The 19,921-nt window shown below is 38.4% G+C and overlaps 1 protein-coding gene across 1 annotated transcript in view; it reads left to right on the top strand.

Moving 5' to 3' along the window:
* Nucleotides 1–19,921, top strand: part of OSBPL10 (oxysterol binding protein like 10) — a 110,532-nt gene that overhangs the window by 70,133 nt on the left and 20,478 nt on the right. The window contains exons 6-7 of the mRNA XM_072327474.1: nt 3,294–3,448; nt 19,438–19,584. Coding sequence (XP_072183575.1) covers nt 3,294–3,448; nt 19,438–19,584 — 302 coding nt within the window. The remainder of the gene's footprint in view (nt 1–3,293; nt 3,449–19,437; nt 19,585–19,921) is intronic.

Genomic DNA, 19,921 nt, shown 5'->3' with positions numbered 1-19,921 from the left:
TGGAATACTGTGTCTAGTTCTGGGTTCCCCAGTACAAAAAAGACAGGGATCTCTTGGAAAGAGTCCAGCGTAGGGCCACAAAGATGGTGAAGGGCCTGGAGCATCTCCCCTATGAGGAGAGACTAAGTGAACTGGGTCTGTTTAGCCTTGAGAAAAGAAGGCTGAGAGGGGACTTGATCCAGGTTTATAAATACCTGAGGTGTGGGAGTCATAGTGGTGAGGCTGGTCTGTTTTCAGTAGTGCGTGGGGACAAGACTAGGGGTAATGGGCTGAAACTTCAGCATAGGAAGTTCCACACGAATGTGCACAAGAACTTCTTTACGGTGAGGGTGACGGAGCACTGGAACAGGCTGCCCAGGGAGGTGGTGGAGTCTCCTTCTCTGGAGATATTCAAGACCCACCTGGACGCCTACCTGTGCGACGTGGTGTAGGGAGTCTGCTTTGGCAGGGGGGTTGGACTCGATGATCTCTAGAGGTCCCTTCCAACCCCTACAATTCTGTGATTCTGTAATGATTCTCTCTTAATACCCTGCATTTGTCTGGGAAGTAAAATCCTATAAGGTATATGGCAATTCCCTTTCAATGACCCAGGAATACTGATGTGTCAGTTTAGATTTTCATATTAAATGTGATGTTATTAGATGTGATTTACCCTTTGGACCTTAACTGCTAGCATCCTCTAGTAAAGTGTGTGAGATCTGCTTAAAAAGTTGGCTAAGCTGACAAGATGCATCGTTCTATGACGGAATACCGCTGCCCTTGGGACAGATGGAAAAACATGCTGGCATACTACTAATAGATGCTGTTTCTGTGGTAGAGTTTAAAATGTGCAGAGAAAGATGATGACTAAAATAATCTTTTTTCACTAGGTGTGTTTGTACTGAAAACTGATCCAGTGTTTAAAAAAAAATATGTAAATGATGGTTAAGTAAATGTTCACGCTTGCAAATTTCCCCTGAAGCAAAGTGTTTATTCAAATGGTGTTTTCTTATGGCTATTTACAGAAATGAGCTTTCTAAAAACATGTTAGTTAAAAAGAGTAATTCTTCACAGTGAAGGCAAAATAAATTGTGTGTGAAGAGAGAAAATTGATAGCCCAAGGAAATGAGTGGATGACTTATTTTCAAAGAGTTGCATTTAAAAAAAAAAAAAAAGTCAGTTCAATCTTTTTTAGTTTCTGTGTAATAGGGAAATAACAGTAATAATTCAATATTCAGCTGCTTGACAGAGAGAAATGGAAAAATAGATCTGTTACAACATTACAAAGTAGTGAAGAATGAGAAGGAGAGCTGTGCTCTGCAAAACTGTTGAAGCAGGTGCACTTCAGCTGCTTGATGTGATTTTTCTCTATGAAATTTGTATCAATTAATGTAAAAAAGAATAAAAAAAAAAATGTTTATGAATTTATAGCCTTACACATTCCCTCCAAGGAGCTAACAGGTTATGTGAAGTTTTCTGATTTCACATAAAGTTTTTATAAGTTTTCTAGTTTTATCCTTAAATGCTGGAGTTATGCTTCCTTACTTCCTCCCATGCAGAATCCATTTTGGATTTGCCAGAAAAATCATCAGCTTATCCTCTGAATCAGAACTTATCTGTGGGGATCTGGAGCTGCCCTTTCTTCCCAACAGAGTGCTGCTATGACTGCAGTCACTGAGCTCTTCATTCTTTACCATGTATACCAATACAGTGTAAATTTCATTCAGTTTTTGAAATGAGAGCAGATGTTGACTTTGTGGTGTGTTGGACTAATAATGTAGGGCAAGTCAAACAAAAAGACCATTTTCTCCACACGTATTCACATAACTCTGCTTGATCTTAAGAATATCTACCGGCATTGTACTCAGAATTACTGAAATGCAGAAGTCTTTGCAGCATGGAAAAGTAAAGGCCTGATATTTGAGCCCCAGAGATATTCTTCCTTTGTCATTGGGAAATATGAGTTATATGAAATACATGTTCTATTATTATTATTTTTTTTTTTCTCTTTTCCTCCCTGCTAGTTTCTCTGATCTTTGAAAATCGTTTTACACTTTTTACAGATCATTTCCTTACTCTTCCTTCAGAAGGCGGTACTACAAAATCCAGCTGAGCAAGTAGACCTGAAGTTTTGTCATACTGTCATAACTTGGTATCACTTCAGATGAGGGGAATGTGCTGCAATTGTTCTATCTTTGGAATGGAGTAAGATTTCAGCTATAGGACTTCTGACCCATTTTAAACAATGCAAATATTAAGTTAATATAATGCTACACAGGTTATCTCACCAGATCAAGCTATTTATCTTAACTAGGAAGTAACCTCTGTTAACCACCGGTGATATGAAGAAAATGTACTTTTTGTTCTTAAAGATCATCTTAAAATGTTGGCGGTGATGAGAGAAAGAGAACCTCCTGGTGACACTAATTGTATTTTCATGCACATATTATGGTAATGCCTGAAAAACCACGATTTTCTTATCTGTATCTTTCTATTTTATAACAGCATGTAATTGATAGCTGAAGTTTAAGCACAGTGGTGAGGGCTGCAGATATGAATGGTGATACTGTGTTTTAGAGTACTGAGGTAGGAAGGACGTTGCAGCCTTCTTAGTTGATTGGATTTTTCTGTCTTAGCATCCCTCAGTACTGGCCTGTCCTGGAAATCAGGTGCCTCCAATAGTAGGGATTGCCTTGATGTCTAGTTCTGTTTGATTCATATATAACGTGCATCTTTCTAATGAGAACTCCTCTAAACTGTCGTCTTGATACAAGGAAAGCATTTTAACACTTAATCTAGGGAGAGCTTTGGAGTAAGTTCCGGCAGAAATTAAGTACATCTGTTAAGCTGAGAACTCTGTTTTCAGGCAGAGTAAATGAAGAGGTAACCAGCATATTGCCTGAGCTCATCCTGGGCCTGGGGCCTGATGCAAATACTAGATGGTTAGTTATCTTTCTTCTGGTAATGATCTATGTTTAAAAGATGTGGCAAGCACCTGCACTGTATTAGGTACAATAATGTTGAATAACTTCCTACCTATTAAAACACTGGATAGAGAATGCTTGCTTAATTACAAAGGTGTGCCAGATTGAATAATCTTTATGTATAGTTATGTATAATAATTTGTGTATAATTCTGTCTGGCAGTATGAATAAAACTGTAAAATCTTCTTCCTTCATTGATTTATTACTGAAGTAAAGCTGTGCATGGGGACAGGGAATAAGCAACAGTTCATTAATATGAATAGAATGATGAGAGGAGTGGAAATATCAGTCATCTGCGTCTTGTAAGTTGATACCTGTTTTCTGCTTCAGATGGTATCCTGGGATGGCCTGGGCCCAAGTCACATTCCTCAGAGCAACTGAAAAATGGTGCCCTCAGCTCCTTATCATCTGCTAGTGCCAACATCACATGGGCCATAGTTCCATCTGCAGCCCAAGATGGGCAGACACTACAGCCAGGTACTGAGGTAAGCAGACCATTTCTGTTGTATTTGAGACTTGACATTGATTAGATGCAAAGATGTGTGATAGTGGATGCTTCTATGAAGTACTTACTGTACTTTTTATCTTTATTGTTCTGTATGAAATAATTGTTAAAATGGTGTTTTATGCAAAAATGCACTCTGAAAACTAGAACAAAATGTTTATGTATTGCGCTGTGCTTTTGCTTCCCTGTGATACTGAGAGACAGTGGACTATGGAAAGCGTATAATCTCCTAGTTGTAATAGCCATTAGTGTGGTCTGTCAGTGTGCGTATCTATCTTTGATGATAGAATAAGCTGTTTGGTTTTTTATTCTGCTTTGAGACATGAGACATTAGAACCACATGATTTGCTTGCTACCCATTTTTCTATGTTGCTAATTGCTCTTGGATGTCTCTGGGTACAGCTTTTCTGAGTGCAAAATTGTGCATTGCTTTCTGGCCCACTTTCATGTTAAGTGATTATAGGCAAACATGTTCATATCGTCTGCACCAGCCTGTTGATTTGTGCTTTTGTGGCATTTACTTGGTAAAGGGCAGTTCTGAAGCATCGACTCTTTGAGGAGGCTCATAGCTGCGTATCAGGCATCTGGTGCACTGAAACTCTCTCACCATGTCAAACTTCTCCAGCTTCTGCTGTCTGCTTTGGATACCAGTGCTGCCCACCAGGAAAACACTTCACACTGAGACTTCACAGATTGTTGGGCACCTGGAGCACACAAGACCTGGAGAACTGGAAAGACGTTTTTGAGAGCTGAAGAAACTCTTTACTACAAGTGAATGCTCTTTGGCAATTGGAATAGCTTAAATTAAAGTATATTGCCTTTAACAAACTTTGTAGTGGCTGGGGAGATAATAAAGCTGCTTGATTTTTCCAGGTCTTTTGTAGTATCTTGAGTTGAATGTAGTTTAAAAATTCCTGGGCTAAAACGAAATAGATTTATTTATTTTTTTAATATTACTTGTTTCTTTGGTTCTCCTCCAGTTCTTTGTTACTTTGGTTCTTTTCCAGTTCTGTCCTTAAAAAGCAATTTCAAGTTTTGCTATTTTACAGTATCCAATAATCTTAATGTTTAAATGAATTATATTTGCTTATTACTAGGAGGTTGTATAATTCCATTTTTAGATGAGCCAAATGCAATTCTTACAGCATTTTCTTAAGAATATTCTTTTGAGAGCTTTCTGTTTTTTTATTATTATTATTTTTAGAGAGCATCATTTTTGCAGTTGAATTGAGTCATTTATGACTTGTTTTGAATTACAGCTATATATATTTTTTTTTTTTCCAAAAACTCAGCTCTTTCTCTTGCTGATGTGAGATATTGAATTTTGCATATGGCTTGAGGTATGGGAGCTCATAATTTGTGAGGGAGGGAATACCCTTCCAGAGATGGATATTAGCAAGGGAGCATAACACTAGTTTCTGTACCAAATACTTGGTGCTTTGTGGACCATCTTCCTGAAATCAGCAGCCTGTGTTTGCATCCCCTGGGGGCACTAGCACTCAAAAAAAAAAAGGAGGGAAGAAAAGATTTAGGTTACAGAAAGCTCAGGATGTTGGCTTTGGCACAAGCAGTAGTAGGAAGTTAGTAGGTTGAAGCAACAAGAAGCATCTTCACTTGTGCATGTAATTTTTGTTAGGGTAGTACAGTTTCTGAAACAGAAATTCTGTTTTGCCCCAAAAAAGGACCTAAATCAGGACTCGTTCCTGGGAGCTCTTTTCAAAGCTATATCCCTTCCACAGAGTCTTCGTGGTTCCAAGATTGATACTGTTGGCTCACAGATTGAAATTGTCTTTTGAAAGTTGCTGATAGATTTTCCATTTTGATCAAGAAATCAGCGTGTTCTTGGAAGGCTGAAGCACATTGGATTTATTTATTTATTTTATTTTATTATTATTATTATTATTTTTCTTGTTTTTGTGTTCAACTTCAGATCTGGCAAGCTGTCATGGCCTGTTATAGAGGTTGCATGTCTCTTGGTTGCTGTGGACAGGTTCTTTTCTGGAGCAGGTGCTCTTAGAGAGAGCTGCAAGTTTTCTGCCCAATTGTGTAAGCTGAGCAGTGTCAAATAGGAGGCAGAGCTTCCTGTTGCTGTGACTATGGAAAGGAGGGCTGGAGAACTGGCTTTGTAGAAAAGAAAAATGGTTTAAGCCATGTAGCAGCCCACTAAGGATGCAGTCCAGCAGTTACTCAGAAGATGGTATCTTTAAAAATTTATGTATTTTTGTTTCCCAAGCTATCAAATGTGTTCTGATTCATACTCACTTTCAAATGTACTCTGGCCTGTTGTATGGCTGAGGCAAGAGTGAGTGATGCTGAGTAGCCAGTTCATGTTCAAGGTTATAAGAAGCAGTGACTCAGCTGATTACTTACTATGTGAGATTATAAAAAAGCAACTACAGATCATCACACTTCACTTATTTCCTAGTGCAGATTTTAGTTCCTTGTTAGAAACTGTGGCGGCATCAGTAGACAATGAGATAATCCATCTAAGTGTCATTGTTAAGAAGCTTGTGCTCGTCATCTCTGAACAAGTTGGTAGTGTGTAAGTTGGGCTAGTTTTCAGAAGTGCCAGAAGTGATCTTTATTTTCAAGAAGTTCTGAGAAGAAAGTGCTGCTTCCTCTTTCAGTGCTATCAAGTTAATTCTGGTTTGGCCTCACCTGGATTTTTATGAAAGAATTATTTGTTATTATTATTATTATTTTGATAGCATCTCCTCTGTCTCTTAGTCAGAAGCTATGCCCCAAAGGAATGGGTGAGCACTGTTTGACTGACATTCAGCATAATACATTAGGTGTAGCAACTAAACAAATTGTGAACTGACCTGTAGCCTGAAATAGAAAATGCCATTAAATTGCAGCCCTTGAGGAGCAACTGACTTAGCTGCTTATGTTATAGGATGTTATTTATAAGGGAAAAGATCATTTAAGGTATGTGAATCAATGGTGCTTTTTAAGAAGAAAATAGAGATGTTTGTTTTGTTGAAAGGAGATTGCAAAGGAATTGTTCCAATATAGAAGGCTACAAACTGGCAGCAGTTCCCTGGCTACATGGCCAAGTTACTAAACAGGTTTAGTGATGGTTATGTTAATTCTCAGCATAGTGGGTAGGCTCTTTGTAGCAGCGCATTAAGAAATGTCATTAACGCATATATGACTTTTTCTCCATTTTTTTAATGCTTACAAAGAAAGTATGGACAAGATTCATCTGATGCAGTTTTGCAGCAAGAATGCCTAAGTATTCTTGAGGAATGTATTAAGTTGTGGAGTTGTGTTTTGATGCCGCGTATAACTAAAGGGAAAAAAACACTTCTTTTCTCTTTGCTGCCCAATTAAGATTTCAGGTTGCAATTTCTCCTGTGGTGAAACAATGTAGCAGCTAGAGTCTTATTTTTAAACAATCTGTTACAGTTTACTTGCTTTTGTTATTTAAAATGTTTCTTGTTTCCAAGTGCAGGGGATGTCACTTGAGATTCTTCTTAGTAGCTCAGAAAGGAAAAGATTTGTAGCAGAATTGATTTCCAAGTGTATTTACTTGTTTATTTTATCATCTCCTTTCTTGTTACTGTTGTTATTACTGCTTTTCCTTCCTACCTGAGAGTTTCCTTTCAGGTTTGTGTTATAAAGCAGCATTAGGTTAAAACCCCTTGTATCAACTGGAAGAAGTAACCACTGATAGTGAAATGCCAGATAGCTCTTTCATATTGTTTTCATCAGGGCTAAGGGCTGATCTGAACAGAGCTATTTTACATCTGATGTGAGATGAATTAAAATACTTTTGTGCAACCCCTAACAAACCTGCCTGGAGTTTTTGGTATAAGTTGTAATGTATTTTACAGAGTTTTTCCCTTAAAGCAGAAGAGGACAAATATGCCTCTGTACATCCTCTAGAGCTGTGATGTGAACTTGATCTCTGTAAAGTCTGCAACAAACAGTGACCTGCTTCCTTCACATAATTGTTAACAACTTGGAAATTCCTTTCTTGACGTTCTGACATTGATTAATTTCAAAATACTGAGTTTAACAATAAATTTTGTTCTAATAAAGTTTGTGCCTATGTGGAATAAAGCTGTGAATCACTTCCATGTGTGTGCTGCTCTTCCAGTTCAACTGATCGGAATTTCAGGTGACAGAAGTCCCTCTTTGAGCAACGAGATTGGGACTGCAGGCCAAATGTTTCCCCTGGTAGCCAAATAAAAATGGCGGTTCTTAGGGGAGACCTGAGAGGGAAGTGCTAATTTTCTTTAGCTCTAATTGTTGGGTTAAGAACTATTATGTTGTAATATCTTGTACCTACATCTGCAGTTTAGCTCTGCTCTTGGTTTGTTTGTTTTTTGTTTTTTTTTCCTAATTCCTTAACTTGCCATGCCAGCTGATTCTTACTGTCCTGGGGATTTGGCATCTGTGCAGTCTCTGCTTTCCTGTCCCTAACTTTCCCTTGCTTACGTGCATGAGACACTGTACACATGTTCCATACCGAAGTATCTTTTTAATAGGATTGAAGTTTCAGCACTGTAGGATTGAGGCTTAGCTCTGATTATCTAACTGTTAAACCATGTTTTCATTGTGATAATGATTGCAAGTGTAGTCAAGTCCTGATCATTAAGGATATTTCTGTCTCCTGCATGATCTGAACCTTGATGTTTTCAAATGCAAAAGCGAGCTTGCAGTATTTGTAGGAGGCACAGGGTTGTTTTCTTCTTAGTTCTGAAAGACATTTTTTTGTCCAATCCGTTCAGGAGATTTTATCTTCTAGGCTGAAGTTGCTTTCTGCCTTTCATATCTTGTCTTTAATGTCATCCTATATGATGATGTTTCATCCTCTGCAGAGTCCTTTCTCTTTTTGAGCCATTACAGGATGATTTAGAGATGGTAGAAAATATTTTTAAGTGTTTCTGTCATTTTAGAAGCAAAACTAGATGAGGGAAGTAATTTCTAATTTGGTGTTACCTTTCCTGTGTATGTCTGTCTTGAGGCAGTTCTGCCCAAGACTTGGAATTATTTCCTGGTATCAATTTTTCCTGGTGTTTCCTATTTCCTTTTTGTACTTGACACAAGTGTTTGTAATCAGTGCTGGGAGCTCAGCTTAGAAATGAACATGCGGTGCTATCTACATGTGCAGCAGTAGAAAGAAAACAGATCAGTGTGGGAGAGTAATATTGGTGGTACTACAGAGTCCTTTTTCACTATTTAGCATTAACATTACGGAATTGCTAAATGTGCCCTGCGTTTTGCTTTCTGTGTGATTAAGTACTTTTGGGCTGAAGAGCACAGTAAATGGATTATAATGACTTGGATAGATAAATTTAACCTCTAGGCAAACATGGTACCAGTTAATCTATTCTCTATCAGGGCATCTAAAAAATGCACTCTGAGATAATCGATTGAAACTTCCAGAGAAAGGTATAGTTAGGGATTAAATATACAACTATTCAGTAGAATTATATAGCATGAGCCTGCTATAGCAGCACTGACAGAAAATGACTAAGATAGCCTAACTAATCTTGGTTTTATATTTTTATAACCTTCTGAAGTAATTACAGTGTCAGCAAAGAATCTAGTAGATCTGTTTATGTAAATAATAGATGCAAATTGATATATACATATATTCCATCTAATATCTGTAAAATATACTCAAGAGTAATATTCTACTTAAAATAAGAAAAGAAGCTTTAATACAAAATTTATAACTAGTTTGAATAAACATGAGGTTCTGGTTATTTGGCATTTCATAATTAATAGTGAATTTCAGTGAAAATTCATCATTGTAAAAGCAGATTCACTTGCAGGAAGACTTAAAAATTAAGTTAAAATAAACAATTGCTTATTCAGTTAATTATAAAACCTGTGCCCCCTTGCAAAGTTAGTTTCAAAGGCAGTATCAGTTTTATTTCAGGATTGTGCACTATTTGTTGTGTGCTAATTGTATTGCTTTGTGATGTTGGTTTTGCTTTTCTAGTATGCGGATTTAGCCATGCTGTCCATTAGTAAGCTTACCCATCTCATTAAGGCTATCAGTAGCTTACCTAGACTTCAGTGGGATGGATTGAACTTTTTCACAGTATGTATTTGTCTCAGGTTGGATATGGTTTGTCTTAAGTGAAGCGTCATCCAAACTGACTTCAGCTGTTCCATCTGGTCTTGCTAGAAAGAGGCTTTTCCACCTATGATGATGAATTTTAGTGGTTCTTTATTTGAAAAGCTTTGCATGTGGAAACAGGTGGGATGAAAGCTCCTAAGACTAAAACTTTACCTCAGCCAAGGAGTTGGTAGGTGAAGGTGAACGAGTTAGGACTCTTTCACCTTACAGTGCAGGCTGGCAGAGGCCACACAGATTTCTTTGTGGTTGAGGATGAACCAAGTGATTCATGAGACTGGAAACAAATCTTGGAAACTTTTCAAGTAGAGTTCCAGTCCCCTCAAGAATGTAGCCATATAAAAGGTGGTAGTTTTCTAGGCTTGGATTATTTCATATATGGATTGACGTTCTCCTATGAGGATGTTTTGAAAGACTCACGCCTCTCTTCCTTTTTTTCCCCTCCTCTTTTGAGCCTGTGTGTGGCAGCAGTGAGAATGTATGTTGTGGATGGAACAAAGAATTTGAGGGAAGGAGGAATCAGGCTGGTTTAATGAGTTTGTTGCCTTGGAAGAATCGTTAATGTTGCTTGTGTTAGCATCCTTACTATTTCTTTCCTCTGATAAATGTCCTGCCATGTGGTACTGCATAGAAGTAGCAGCACTGCAAGAAATGGATATATGTATGAAGAAATTTTGCCAGACCAGATGATTGTAAATGTTAAATTTATAGTTGTCCATCTTCTTGTGCCCACTTTGCATACGTGGATGACATTTTATTAGCTATTGGCTATTGCCTGCTGTGTCCCTTACCAAAAAGTCTTTCCCTACTTTGTGGCTGTTAAGAGACAAGTTGCTCCAAGTTCATCAAGTTTCTACACAAGTATCTCAGTCTAGTGAGGATACCTTTTAATACAGGAGGAAACTGAGGGTAAGACTTTCTGCTATGCTTTCATCCACGTTTGTTTCCCTTACCAGCCTGCTGCTCCATGCAGTGTTTTGTCTTTAGTTCATGAGGAGTAACAGACACGTGACTTTCAGACCTTTCACAATCTCTGAAGTTTTGCCTGGCTGCTGCTGGGAGTCTTTACAGGCTTCCAAGCACTGGAGTTTACAAGCTTGTAAATGGCAAAGAACTTACTTTGAGTTGTCGCGTTCTTTATTTAAAGCCATCTTCTAAAAATTTAATTCTCAAAACAAAACTGATTGTCTTACAGGAAGTTTTTCTTCACTAGTGTCTGTATGGCATTAGATGATGCGATACTTTATTGTTTTTCATGTATTTTCAGGTTAATATGAAATTCACTATTATGATTTTTATTAGCCTTCACAATTTTTTATTTCTTTTTTGCCTCAATTTAGGACAAGTCTGTGGGGCTTTTCGCTTTGAGCATTTTCTTTTTAGTTTGTTCTTCTAGTTGCTGTTCCTTTTTGTCCTTTCTGATAACAGTGATGGAAAATATTTATTCCCTGTTCATACTCAATTTATGCAATATTGCATAGTCCTCTGGTGTTTTAAAATTCACATTAAACAGTGTCATAATTCAGTTGTGCTTGCTTCATGATAGATATTCACAAGATGTGCAGACTGGTGCTGATACTTTATCTTTTTCTTTCAAGTCTATGTTTAGGAATGAGATGCTTTTCAGCTGATTTTCTGTACTGACTACTTTGGATTTAGGAAAATTATGATAACCAAAGAAGAATTCTCTTATGAAGAAAATATGTTCATATGGGAGGGGGGGAAGTTGTCAAACCTGATTTGATGCTTGACAGGGTTACAGTGCTATGAGTAATCCAAGTAAGGATCTCTGCATATAAAAGGGTATTGGTTCACTGACTACTACTTTAATCATATAAGATAATCGTCTCCTTTGTTTCTAGTATTTTTTATGTGAAGGCTTACAAAGGTGCCCGATGTTTCATGTTACATTCTTTTTGGTCTTACTACACATCAGAGCTTTTCCTTCTTAAATATCTTATCCTGTCTGGTTCTCTTCACTTCTGTATTGTTATATTCACTGCCAACTATGGTCACAAATAAGATTTGAAACAATTACGTGGTGTAGGAAAGGGACGCTTTCTGAGCTTATTTATGTGTAAAAAGACCTCTGTTCCTGGAGATGCTTGGGGGTAGGGGAGGGAAACAAAGCATGTTAGTGGAACTCTCAAAAGAGTGAAAATACAGATAATGTTCTTGCCTCAAGATGCTTATCAGATTGGTTTTGTTGGGCAGAAAGACTGCAGTCCTATTTGTAACCTGCAGAGCTAGTTTTGTAGTTATTTTCTGTGCTTGCACCATCTGCGTGTCAGTTGTATGCATTACTGCAAGAGGTTAGTATCAAGATCATCTCTGCAAAATGGACTGTGCATACTTCCTTCATAGTCAAGCTTCTCATAAAATGAGCAAGGCATTACTTTGTTCCATAAGTGACTGCAGTTACATGTTGTGTCTAAAATCTTGTGTAATAGGTGGTTCACCTTCCTGGTCTCTGATCTTTGCACCTGTCCCTTGCTGCATAAATGGTACGGATGTCCAAGTGTGTAGCATATTCTAACAAAAATCAAAACACAGCAACCCACAAAACATATCTAAGTTATCCAGACAAGAAATGTAGATGTTTTATCATTGATAGTTAAGCTTTGAAGAATATATTTTTTTCCTCTGGAGATCTGAATTACCAAACTGAAACAACAGCTTTACTAAGAAAGTAATTTCTAGGCACTTTGTAGACTTCCTTTCCTGATATAACCTTTTTCCTACCAAATATTCCGTATTTAACTGTCAGTGATGAGCACTGTATCCCAAACCCAGATGCAGCAATTACTTATCTTTCTAGTTATTTTTCTTGGTACTCATAATTTAAGGTAAGTAGAAAACCAGCTTATTTTCTGCTTTTTCCTTCATGCAGTTTGGAAGAAAGAGAAACAGTCTTGCTGATTGGATCTGTATGTAGATGACTGTCAAAGCAAAATGGACTTTTTTGTTTGCTACAGTGTTATGTTGTGCACACTTTTTTAGTTCTGAAATCTTTCTCATTCGATTGTCATCCTCTTCTATTTACATCTGTATTTAAGGAGTTATATTTCTTCAGTATTAACTCTGAGCTATAGCAGTTGAATTCTAGAAAAAAAAGGTATGTTTTTTTTTCTCTCATTGAGGTGGTAAACATTTTGCATATTAATATTGTAGAAAAATTTTCCTAGCAATTAAATCAAAAGCTTGTAACAAAGGTAGTAGAGGAAACAGCTTTATGAAATAATCTGAATAAATGAAGAAAATCAGCTAAGCCACCTAGTTTTGTTTCTCTTAAGGGGCCTTTTGGTGGGCAAAATTGAGGTGTATGAGCTATAATAAGTTTTGCATTCTAACTTCCTCACTTAAGCTCTGCTTTGTATGTAGGCTTCTTAAGCCATATTTAAAATAAGTAAATAAATAAATAAAATGCTTGACAAATGGGGACCCCTAAATCTCTTTGAAAGTCACTGGAACTTTGGTATTCAGGTGCCAGAGTTGCCATCAGAATATAAGATGTTGGTGCATTTGAAGTTTTATCCTTCATCTGCTCTTTGCAATAATCAGTCAAGGGGCGTTACCAGGAGCAAAACTTAAGGCTTCAGTAAGATGGAGGCCAGGGCTTAAGCAGCGAATAAACTGAATTCACTTCCAACCTTCTTATTTCTCTTCCTCCACAATGTGCTTACATTGTTTAATAGTGTGATGGTAAGTGCTGAGAAAAGTATTTTCCCATTTGTTTTATTTGGACTGCTCTTGAGGAGGAGAAAAGCTTGTTTGAAGAGAGATTAGAATCTTCCTGGATATAGTTAAAAAAAAAAGTAAAGAACATGTTGGTTAAAAGGCGCTAATCTGTAAATGGCAACACATTGTAAGTTAGAGAGGTGCATAGGTGATGGTAATTTCTGTCTTCATTGTGGATTTAAAGTAAATGCATGTGAGTGTTTTCTTTCAAGATTTAGGTTAATGACTGAGCTGAAATCTTCTTCAATTTCTGTTCAGTTCAACATTTTGTATGAGAATTACTCCTTTCATAGCGTGCTAATAAACTAGCCTGTATATAAATCAGTTTAATAAACACAGCTTGCTGGTAAAAGCTTTATCTGAGATTCAGATCACTTCCAATAATGGATGGGGTGCAGTAAGCTCACATTTTCCTGGCAGGTTCATGCCACAACTGATAGTAAATGCAATTAAATATTTCAGAAGGATACCTGCTGGAAAAAGACAAGTGACCCATACAGGTTTGTGCAGCTTTGTCAGTTCTAATATAGTGACAAGTCCTGAAAGAAGCCAGCACCTAATTATGTAACAACACCCACTTTTGGAGTGCTGTTAATGTATCTACTGTACAAAGAGAATTCTAATTTTGGAATTCAGTGTGGTGAAAATTGTACGGAGTCAGTTTGTCACGTTAGTGTAAATATGCCAAAACTCTCTGGCCTAACACAGAGTTATATATAGTCTTACACCCACAGAAAACCTGTTTGCGAGCTTTCAAGTTACACAAGTAAAAATGTAAATGATATTTGCAAGCCTCTATCATTATGGAGGGAATCTGAAAATTAAAAATTAAGCCTTTGACTTCTATGTGCAGTAGTAGGACTAGTTGTAATCAGATGACTCTATGGAAAATATGTCAATCTTCGACTAGTCTGAGAATGCTGATTCTGTTTAATGTGGGTTCTGAACAAGTCTTGCAGCTAATTTCTTCCACCTTTCTCTCAATATGAAAGTGTTGCAGACTCTGTTACTCTGTATTATCATTTGCCATTTTTTAAAATATAGGAATATTTAACAACTACTTCACATTGTTGTCTTATCCAGATGTTTTAAGCATTTGAGATTCATTGTCTTGCACCTGTCTCGAAATCTAGTTTTACTACATAAGACTTTTCCTTGTCTTGATAAAAATCCTAAAATTCTTTGGTCTGGTTACATGCAGAATTGCCTTATGAGTCCTGTACAAGTTGTCACTGTGTCGTGTCAGGATACACATGGTCTCTGCTTATTACTATGCTTGAGTACTTATTGCTATGATAGAACAAAGGCTGAGTTATGCAGTGCCTTCTTTGCTGCAGTCTTTGCTCTAAGATTGGCCTTTGGGAATGCCGGGCTTCTGAGAAGATACTGAGTAAGAAGGATATACCTTTGTTCATGGAGGACAAGATTAGGGAGCACTTAAACTGGACATGCATGAGTCTAGGGGGCTCCACAGGGTACATCTATGAGCATGAAGGTACTGGCCATTGTAATCTCAAGGCCACCCTGTTATCTTTGAAAAGTCATGGCAATTGGAAGAGGTTCATGAAGACTGGAAGAAAGCAAATGCCCTTCCTGTCTTTGAATGGGGCAGGAAAGAACATCTGAGGAACTGCAGATTGGTTAGCCTCACCTCAGTGCCTGTAAGGGTTATTGGATACCTAACCCTGGAAACCTTTTCCAAGCACACAAAGGACAGAAAGGTGACCAATAGCGTATGTTTATGAGCTTACCTGCTTAAGTGGCATGAAAATCCTCTATAAAGTGACTGGCTTGCTGTGTGTGGAGAAAGCAGTATGTGTTGATTAGTTTCAATATAGGTTTTTGACCCTGTCTTCCATAACATCTTCATAGACAGATGGGTAATGGATTAGGTAAGGGAAGTGGATAGAAACTGGCAGAATGGCCAGTCCCAGAGGGTTGTGATTAGTGTCACAAAGTCCAGTTGGAGGCTAGTAGACTAGTGATGTACCTAAGGGTTAATGTTGGGGCTAGTGCTGTTCTACGTTTTCATTAATGACCTGGATGATGAGAGCAGAGTGAACCTTCAGCAAGTTTAGAGCTGATACAAAGCTGGAGGAGGCTGGCTGATAAGACAGGAGGGCTGTGCTGCCATTGAAACAGATTGTCACAGGCAGCACAGAAAAGAAATGTCTTCAAGTTCAACACAGGGAAGTGCAAAATAATGCATCTGGAGCTATCTGCAGGTAAGGCACTGCACTAAATCAGTCCCAAGAGTCCTGGGAGACAACTGTCGATGATACACCAACGACGTACTCTTACGACAAAAACAGCCAACAGCCTCCTAAGCTGCATTAGGAAGAGTGCTGCCAGCAGGTCAAGGGAAGTGCTACTTTCCCTCTGCTTAATACTGGTGAGGATGGTCAAACACAGTGGCACAGATTGCCCAGAGATATTGTGGAGTCTCCCTCCTTGAAGATCTTAAGATCCCACTAGGACACAGTTGTGAGCAACTGGCTCTTCATTTGAGTAGATGGGTTTGGACGAGGTGATCAGAACAGATCTCTTCTAACCTATTAGGTTGATGATGCAGTGATTCTGCATATTCCTTTTTCTATGCTTCCTTCCTCCAAATAAACAAGATCTATGCCATGCTTGACAGTACTGTTACATGATATGACTCGTGAGCATGTTGGAAACTAAGCCCTGAACCTTATAACAGAACTAATTATCTAAAATTAATTTTCAATACAACAGTTACAGTTTGAAAAATAGAAATGTGTGGAGTCTTCTTTGGGAGAACAGAAGGAGTTTTGCCCTTAGACAGAAACGTAGTTTCTAATTCTTTGATTCTGTCCCGAGTTTGTAGGAATGTCTTCTTCCAGAAGAATGTTTTTAAATGCAGTGTTTCTTTCAGAAGCAATTTCTTTCTTTTTTCCCCAAGACGTTTGACTTGAAGATGAGTTTCTTATCCTAGGAGATGACCTTCTTAAATTCCAGTTCTAATGTACTAACTTGTTTAAAATAGATCTCTTCCAGAGTGTGGTTTCTACTTTCAAGTAGTAAGCTTCAAAGGGTTTTCTAGAAATTATGTCTTATTTTCTGTAAAGTCTTGGTAGTTCAGACCAGTGTTGGAAACAAACAGTGCTGGAAACATACACTAATGGTAAATAGTGCCTTCTTGGTGTTTGTAAGTGGTTCTGTCCGATTCTCAGGTTCAGCATCCATCTCGCTCTGCTGCTTGTTCCCAGGCTGAGCTGCACAGCTCCAAAGCTTTTATTTTGTGCCCCAACTGTTCAGGAATGAAGCAAATCACTGCTTTCCTAGCTCAGCTGTGCAATTATATTTAATGGGGAAAAGTTATTTATGTGTCTGTCTAATAATTCAGAAAAGCTGCCATTAAGGGATGATTGGTCAGTGTAATCCCTTACATTTTACTGCATGCTTGAGAATAGGTTTATACTAAACTGTATACTATTTTCTGTTCAAAGAAATAAAAACTCAGTGGCACTTTAAAATGACATTTTGAAGGTGCATTATCTTTTGTATTTTGTGGCATTTATAGCATTGTATTTTGTGGCTGTCTGTACACACGCCATGTATTGTACTTACATGGTGGATTTTTTGCTTTGTTGGTTTGTTTTTAAAGAAAGTTTGCGTTTCTTAAAAGAGGAGTCTGTTTTCTACCCCAAGAGGTAATTCATTAATTACGTGGAACAGCAAATGGGAAGAGAAGAAAACACATACAGGATATTGCTACTGAGGATGACTACTCAGGTCTGATGACATAAGTAGCAGGCTGCTACTTGTGTTGTGATTTTCTTGGAAAGCAAGGAAAGCTACAGAGAAGTGATGTCATTCTGCATGCACTGGAGATCACTGTTGCACTGAAAGCTCCAGTAGTGGAAGAAGGAGTAGAGGATTTTCAGTGTCCTTATGTGTGCTATTAAAATAGTTAAGATAATGAAAAATACAGTCCTTATTGCAGAATGTTCATTAAAGGTGCTTGATCCCAGTATTACATTGTACTTATTATCCTCCCTAAGGAGTTGGAAGTCTTTCATTTGAAACAATGCGAAAACTATTTCCCTGAATACCTGTGTTGATTCTAGAGCTGCTCCCACCTACTGTGTTCATATTGTCCAGGAGCAATGGGAGGCAGGTAGCATTTGCTAGCAGCACTTTGAAAGGCATCGAAAACTTAATACCTGCTTTAGCAGGCAAGGAAGAAGTGTTTCTGTCCCCGGCTGAGTGTGCAGTCCTTCAGGAGCAAAAGAAAATTATATGTTATTTGTCTTTTGAACGGGTTGATGTGTAGCTTCTTTTTTATTTTCTGATGCTGGCTGTTACCTGCAACTGCTTTCTCTCTCTCTCCTTCGTCCACCTCCCCAGCCCAAACCTGGAGGGCATCCCAGTGGTATGTCCTTTGGGAAACATCAGCAGTGCTTTCCCCACTGGAGCCGCTTGCAGTTAAGCTCACTCATCCCAGCATCACATGACTCGAAATGCACGGAGCAGATTGACGTCCGGCACACGCACTGAAACTCGTTGGATAGCAAAAGAAAAAAAAAATAGGAAGAGGGGGTGGGAGCGAGGAGGGAGGTTCCCTTGCTTTTCCCCAGCACTATTAAATCCTGCTGGAGCTTGTTTGCCGCGAGCTTGGTTCATGGCAGTAACGAAGAAGCAGTGCTTACCCAGTAGCTCAGTGCTCTCAATGAGGTCAAGCTGGATCAAAGGCAAAGCTCCTGTGGAAACGCCTGCTGTAAGTTCTGCTTTTTCCACAGCCCTTCCAAATGAAACATCGCCTCGACAGCAGAGCCGGGCTTCAGTGTTTTATGTGTCCCCTGACTGATAATTTTGTGTGAGGCTGTCGGGTTTATGTTGATTGAACTTGTCAATAAGGCATCAGCTGCTGCTGTGTGCTTTGGGAGGAAAGGGATTATTGTTTTGTGCTTTTATTTTCTGAGGGAGTGGGAAGAGGAAAGCGTGGTTTCGTTCTTTTGAGAAGCTTTAAGCTGTTGAGGTTACAGCTCACCAGATCTTGCTTTATGGAAGCTATGTGTTCTACTGCCTTAAATAAAGTAGATGCGGAGTGTCTTTTAATTGTCCTTGGTTCTCACCAAATAGATATTCCTTTGCAACTAGTTACCTAACGAGTATTTAATTAAAAAGAAAAAAAAAAAAAAAGGTGGAAAGAGCTTAATTAAAATCTTGTGAAGGTGCAGCAACTGAATTCCAGCACCGTCCTCCTTAGACAAGCTGCTCGCCTGCGGGGTCTCTAACGTGATATTCAGAAGTACTTCCTTTGAAACCTAATTCTGAGCATTAGTTTTTTTGTTTTTTGTTTTAATGAAACTTTCACTTGCAGAGACTTTCAGTGAGCTGAAAATGTTCTCATTCTACACAGCAAGCTCACTGCTTCTGCGGGAATGTGCTGCTTAGCATGAAGGAATGCTAACTTCTGCGGGTGGTGTTGGCTCGTTTGCAGCATGGGCTCCTCGGGGAATAATGAAATTATGGGCTGTGAACTTTTGACTGTGTAACCAAACTTTCATTTAATAATAATAATTAAAAAAAAAGTTAGATCTGGAAGGCTCTCAAAGTGGGCTGAGCAAAAGTACTAGCATGTGTTTGGATTAGTGTTGTCAATATATTGTAAAACCCCAATGGAAACAGTGTCACAAATCATGATCCCTATTTGCTGTCAAGTTCCTCTTGAAGGGGGATGGCATGATGTCTCTTGATCTTCAGCTGGTGTGTCTGCAAAATGGGCAGCATTGCCGCTTTTACACTGGGAAGCAGTGTAACGTTGCAAATTCATGGCATTGCCTTACCCCCAGTCATCTCTCTTTTTCATTCCCCAAGGTGTTTATGGTTTCTTTATCTTCTTCCATTAAGTCTGGACTGCAGTGGTCAGCGAGAGCAATGATCACTGACTGCAATATAGATAAGAATATAATGTGTAAATTAGTGTCTGATACTTAGTACTGCTGTTCAGAAGAAAGGATCAGAACACTCTGTTGAACCCATCACTGGCTTTTTATTTGTACCTTTCTTTTTAACGGCTTGTCTTTTGTTCCCTTGAACGACTTCATATTAAACGTATGTAGTAGAGAAAATTATCTTTGTCCAGATGGTGATGTTCCTTCTCATTTCAGCATTCAGCATCTGAGTTGATCCTAGTTGAAGATGAAGCAACAGATACAGAAGATAACGAAGAGGAAGACTTAGGAGTCATGGAGGATCAGCGTAGTGTAATTCTCCATCTCATCTCCCAGCTTAAACTTGGCATGGACCTTACCAGGGTATGGACACTGTATCTTTTTCCTAATGTGTGTCTCTATGTGTGTCTGTGTGTGTGTGTGTAAAAGGGTGGTTCTGTACAGCTATGGGCTCCTGTTGTCTGCTAGGCAGGCTTTCACATGAAGCGACAATAGGCACTGGTAGGGGGAAAAATAAAAGAAGGGATTTAGAAACTTTTCTTATTTTTTACAAATCTTTCATACAACTGTATGTTGTGTACGTATCCCACATGTGTATTAAGTCAGAGTGCATCAAGCTTTGAGGAACCATAGTGTTAATTTTATGGATGAAGGAGATTTGTGCTTGAGTTACTGCTCTGTGGAGTGAATCCCTTTTAAT

The sequence above is a fragment of the Excalfactoria chinensis genome, chromosome 2, assembly GCF_039878825.1.
Source record: "Excalfactoria chinensis isolate bCotChi1 chromosome 2, bCotChi1.hap2, whole genome shotgun sequence".
In the NCBI taxonomy this organism is placed as follows: domain Eukaryota; kingdom Metazoa; phylum Chordata; class Aves; order Galliformes; family Phasianidae; genus Excalfactoria; species Excalfactoria chinensis.
The sequence above is the reverse complement of the archived record's forward strand: the minus strand, read 5'-3'. Positions and strand labels throughout refer to the sequence as shown.